Source organism: Quercus suber, unplaced genomic scaffold (genome assembly GCF_002906115.3).
Source record: "Quercus suber isolate HL8 unplaced genomic scaffold, Cork oak 2.0 scaffold_56, whole genome shotgun sequence".
NCBI classification, from domain to species: Eukaryota; Viridiplantae; Streptophyta; class Magnoliopsida; order Fagales; family Fagaceae; genus Quercus; species Quercus suber.
The window spans coordinates 1,704,610-1,710,242 of record NW_027069521.1 but is presented as its reverse complement, the minus strand read 5'-3'; the positions used below and the strand labels follow the sequence as shown (position 1 = coordinate 1,710,242).

At 34.2% G+C, this 5,633-nt stretch overlaps 1 protein-coding gene across 1 annotated transcript; it reads left to right on the top strand.

Moving 5' to 3' along the window:
- The first annotated feature begins 236 nt into the window (after positions 1 to 236).
- Positions 237 to 4,308, top strand: LOC111998578 (uncharacterized). Its single transcript, XM_024030667.2, has 6 exons — positions 237 to 1,380; positions 1,499 to 1,719; positions 2,230 to 2,446; positions 3,013 to 3,098; positions 3,395 to 3,486; positions 3,688 to 4,308. The coding sequence occupies exons 1-6, from the start codon at positions 1,291 to 1,293 to the stop codon at positions 3,924 to 3,926; spliced, it is 945 nt and encodes a 314-aa protein (XP_023886435.1). The 5' UTR covers positions 237 to 1,290; the 3' UTR covers positions 3,927 to 4,308.
- Positions 4,309 to 5,633: the final 1,325 nt, after the last annotated feature.

The window sequence follows — 5,633 nt, the reverse complement described above, 5'->3', positions numbered from 1 at the left end:
AACCTAATATTATTGATGAATGAAAAATTCAGAGATCATAGACTGCTTTCTCTGCAAGCCATGGACCCAGTCCTGTTTTATACTTTTATCTTCCAAAGATAACCACAAAAAAGAAAAAAAAAAAAGGAAAAAAAAAAGAGTGATTAGAGAATACAGAAAAAAAATTAAAAGAATATAGAAAAAAAAAATTATATAAGTATCTTTCAAAGTTGAGGCCTTTGAAAGAGACAGACGAGTCTCATAAATGATAAATCTGGAAATCTGATGCCTAAATTATTGTTGGGTATCAAAATTCTCTCTCTCCCTGTTCTCTACAAAATCGTTCTTTCTAGAACTAGTAGAACCCAAAATGCCTAAACTCTGTTCCAAATTCCAATTGGACAATTCTGATATTTCCATCTAGCTCTCTCTATCTGTTTTTGCTCTGCTTTTCTTTTTCCGGGAAAGTTGATTCCTTTACATTTTTTTTCCTTTAAGAAAATCGTCTTGATTTCGAGGTTACCACTCGGACAAACCACCGATCTTTTCTCCCAGAAAACATGGGTTTATGTTAAAAGAAACCAATTCTCTGTCTCTCTCAAACCTTCCCCTTATTTTCCAACACTTTGTTGGGCTTTCTTTTCCTTCAAAACCCATCAAATTCTGACCCTTTTCTTCCATTCTCCGGGTTTTGCTTTCTGGGTTTGATTTAACTTGAAGAATTAACGTTGAATTGCTGTGACTTTTTGCAATAAGTCTTTTCCTTGAATTTCGAACAAAGCAGAGCTTGAGTTTTCTTTAAGGTTAGTGAAAAAAAAGAAAGAAAGAAATAGGGAGAGTGTGCAAAGGGAAGAGAAAAACAACCATTCCTTTGGTACTGTTTTTTTTCTGCCGGAAACAATTGGCTGGAATTCAAACTCTCCGGTGTACGGATAAGTTGTGGAATAGAGCAACATTGCCAACGAAGAAACTCTGTGAAAGAGAGAGAGAAAGAAAAAAGAAAGAAAGAGGGATAGATATTTAGTACCCGAAAAATTTGCTGTCAAAAGGTCGAAAAATAGGGGTCTTTGTAGAATAAATTCGCATTTCCCCTTTTTTTTTCCCTATAGGTAGCTCTCTCTCTAACAGGGAAATCAAATCCCGTCAATTTCTCTCTCCCTCTCTCTCTCTCTCTCTTCTGTTTTTGTCTATTTTCTGCGTATCCTCTGTTCTCTCTCTGTTTTCTGCGTATCCTCTGTTTTCAAGAGAGAAGCTGAAACGTTGTCCAACTATTTTCTGCTTCTTTCTGTCTCTAAAATCTCACTAAGAACCATGATTTATGATAAAGGGTCAATGCAATCAAACCTTGATTGCTTCCTTCACTGCACAACCCCTGTGGTCCAATCCCAATTTCTTCCCAAGGTTTGTATCTTTCGTCTTTTCCAATTTTTTCTTGGTGGGTTTTTAACTAATCGGTTTCATTTTCGTTATCAATTTCTATATGTGATCATTTTGTTTTTTGTTTTTTTTTTGGTTGCAGACTGAGATTAGAAACCTTAATCGTCTATGGCATCCATGGGAGAGAGAAACAGTTGAATATTTCACCTTAGGCGATCTTTGGAATTGCTATGATGAATGGAGTGCATATGGGGCTGGAGTTTCGGTCGCCTTGAACAACGGCGAGACCTTAGTTCAGTATTATGTGCCTTATCTCTCTGCAATCCAGATTTTCACAAGCAATTCGTCTGTACACGGTTTGAGGTATCTACCCTTTCTTGTATCTGCATTTGCAATCTTATTTTTGTTTTAATTTGATTGTCGTAGAGGCTGAATTTTACTAGTGGTAGCTTCCAGCAAGGTCCTAATTTGATTTACTTTGATTGGATTTGCAATGATTCTTTTGATTAGGTCCAATGTTATGATATTCCTTGACTAGTATAATTTTAAAACTTGGTAAACCATGTGGATTAGTTAAAGTTTATTAGGGTTTTTTTTTTTTTTTTTGACTCATTCGAATCGATTGGTTAAGAATTCTTCAATTGGTTGTATAAATGAATTGCTCAAGGACCCATATGGGTTAGTCAACCTGTGATTATTTGGACATTAATGTGTTTATTTTGAATTAGTTGGGGTATTCTTTCACTTTTAGACAGAATTGCTGAAATTATTTTGTTTACTACTAGGTTAATCAATGATAACATATTAGTCTTAATTTGAAGCAGTTTTCCAGACTAAGTAATATTGAAAAAAAATTTTGAATGAGATTTTCAGGGAAGAGACTGAGTCAGGGGACTATGAGACGCGGTCCTTTAGTGATTCATGCAGCGATGAGAGCGAGAGTGATAAGTGGAGATGGGAGGGATGTTCATCAGAGGATGGAGGGTCTGAGCAAGACAATCTTTGTCACCCAAATGATAGATTGGGGAACCTTTATTTTCAGTACTATGAGAGATCAACTCCTTATGGAAGAGTTCCTCTAATGGATAAGGTACCTTTGCTAGTTCATCTTCCTCTCATGCAAACCTTAATCAGCCCTTTTAATATTCTCTACTTTCATTTCATTAGCATTTCATCTTTTCTTTCTGTCTCTTCTGTTTTTCCTTTTTCTTTATAAAGAATAAGACTGATTGAGGATTGGAACAATGAGAACATTTGTGGATTTGTTAGAATCATATGAAATCCTTTTCAGATAGGCATCTTTTAAAGATACGATGGAACTTTTGACTCCAAAATGACACTAAGTTTTCCATTCCATGTTTAATTTTCTTATTTACTTCTTTATCTCTCTTCTCTTTGTGTCTGTCATGGATAATAATTGTACTTAGGTTTATATTTTACTTCCTTTTGAAGTAATTACCATTTTTATTAGCATATGTTCACGCCTTTGATCTTTATTGTCTTTAACTTTACCATTGTTTGGAAGAAGAATTCAATATTTGGGGTTTTCAGCTTTCTAGATGATTATAACTAGTCATGATTTAAGTTCCTTGAATCCCTTTGCCATGTAGGAGTATGTTGATTCCATTGATGAATTACTGGTTCCTTACTTTTCAGATAAACGGCTTAGCTCAAAGATATCCTGGCTTGATGTCATTGAGGAGTGTGGATCTTTCACCAGCAAGCTGGATGGCAGTTGCTTGGTCTCTCTCTCTCTCTCTCTCTCTTATCAACTAGTATATAAAGCTTACCATAATAAAATTTAAAAAAAATGATTTTTTTTTTTTTGGCCTTCAGCTTGTTGCTTAAGTTTTTAAATTAGTGTTCTATTAAATAATTGCTCTCAAGTCTCAACATGGTCTATTAGGATTTACAGAGCGTTATTGCCACTAGTTATGACCACCAATAAAAGATTATTTCTCCAAATAAATAATCTCTTGTTTGTATTAATACAAAAGATATGATAATAAGTTTTCTCATATATTTTTTTATTTTTCAGGTATCCAATATATCACATTCCCATGGGAAGAACCATAAAGGATTTGTCCACATGCTTCCTCACTTATCATACCCTTTCATCCTCATTCCAAGGTAGGCTCTATTTATTTTCATGTCACACCTGTCAACCTATTACCGTTTGATTTTTGGTTCAACCAAAAGGGCGGTGACAAGTTTTGTTGTTTTCTTTTTATTTTATCTTTGCCCTCTAATTGTATCCATTCAAAGAAAGGTACTTATGCGAACTATATTGCTCATTAAATATGCCATGTGGATTTGTCTATTGCTATGTAGATATGGACCTTGAAGATGACAAGAGTTCTGATAGGAAGAGAAAGGAAGGGGAAGGCATCTCTCTTCCTCCATTTGGTTTGGCCACTTACAAGATGCAAGGAAATGTGTGGATCTCGGGCAATCGTGGTCAGGACCAGGAGAGATTGGTGTCGCTTTTGAGTGTGGCAGATTCATGGCTAAAGCAATTAAGGGTCCAGCACCATGACTTCAACTACTTCACGGGGATTCGGAGTGGCTAAAACCACAACTTTATATGATTCAGTTGGAAAGGATTGACCATTAAAATCCTCTTTTTTGTAACCATGGTTTTGTGCTCTTGATCGGAGTTGAGTGTGAGGATTGATTGTAGTTTGACACTTCTCAGCATTGAGCTTCGTAGATAGGCTTTACTTAAGGGCCAGCCAAATATGTGAGATTTCATCCCAACGGTATTTGAGGTTGAGTTTAACTCTCTTTGCCTTCTGTTTAGGCGGTAAATAGGCTGTTTGTTGTAGAGAGATAGAGAAGGGGCTTCTTCCACCATGTAGTTTTATGGATTGTGTAACTAATACACTCCTCTTCACCATACAAATTTGGCCATTTCCTTTGTATCACATTAATCATAACATTTTGATTTGCCTCTGGGAAATGTTAAAAAAAAAAAAAAAAAAAAAGAAGAAGGGAAAATGCCCTTTGGAACTTAGAACACATTGAGTCATTAAAAAGTGAGGTAAAAAAAAAAAAGTAGATAAACACGCAGAGAAGTGGGTCCACAGTGTTGAACGTTGCTCCCTTGAAATTAAAACCACCCTTTTTTGGCTAAGGGATCAAAATTCAACCGTTAAATCTTTTTCTTGACCAATTTGTTGCAATTAATTCCATAACTATCTATAACACCAGTAACACTTCTTTCTAGCCACTTGGCACAAAACTTGAGGGTTGTCTTTGTGTTTGCCTTTGCTACTTTGATTTTCTTATAATTAAGTTTCGACTTTGATATCAATAAATTAAATAATAAAAAAAGTTGCTACTTTTATAAGTTTCTAAATATTGTTATATATTAATTACTGTATCATTTGTATGACTTAATTGGCTTTGCCTTGTGGTACAAAATGCTAGATAGACAAAACTTTAAGTCACCAAAATGTATTATATTATAAATAAATAAACTTTCTGATTACGGTAAATTTTACTTTTAACATCCAAATCAAAATATATATTCTTTTTTGAGAGCCTACAAATAAGAAATTTGATGTAAATTTTCTGATTACGGTACATTTATTTTTTAACATCCAAATCAAAAAAAAAAAAATATATATATATATATATATATATACTATTTTGAGAGCTTACAAAAAAGAAATTTGATGTATATTTTCCAGATTGGGATTCGGTGTAATAATTAAAAGCTATTACACCATGCAATACCTCTCACATCATTTTCAAATTTTCAAAATTTTTAACTTTTTTAAAACTCTTTTAACTTTTTTACCTTTTTAACTTTCGAGATCCGATGGTTGGTATTAAAAGTTAATTTTTTAACTCTGAGCCATTGAGAAGATAGCACAGACAAAGAGTGTGCTGGGTCATAAAGAGGGATTTGTGGAAGTGTTTGACAAATCTCTCTCAATCGGCAAAATACATACGGTGAACTTACATTTAAGCACTTGATGAATGACACTTTTTTGGCATTTACATCATCCACCCATCCATCATAGCACGTAGGTTCTTCATACGTTTTCTCAATAGTCTTGAATAACCTCAAAGGGACGTCTCTTTCTCTTCTTTAAATTCATGCTTAGATCTCCTTAATTTGTGTCTTTGGCATATTAAAGTATCTTATAAAAATAAAGTAAGACTTTAGCTTTGGTACACTCTAGCTAGAAGCCTAGAACGCGGATATCACTAGCCCAAACTGAATGATCATATTTCCACAAAGACCAATCTTTTATTAAAGTATTAACTAT

Coding starts and splice junctions, on each gene's coding strand:
- LOC111998578 (XM_024030667.2), top strand. CDS start 1,291: ATGATTTATGATAAAGGGTCAATGCAATCAAACCTTGATTGCTTCCTT. Junction 2,447..3,012: donor GAGTTCCTCTAATGGATAAG/GTACCTTTGCTA, acceptor CTTACTTTTCAG/ATAAACGGCTTAGCTCAAAG. Junction 3,487..3,687: donor CCTTTCATCCTCATTCCAAG/GTAGGCTCTATT, acceptor ATTGCTATGTAG/ATATGGACCTTGAAGATGAC.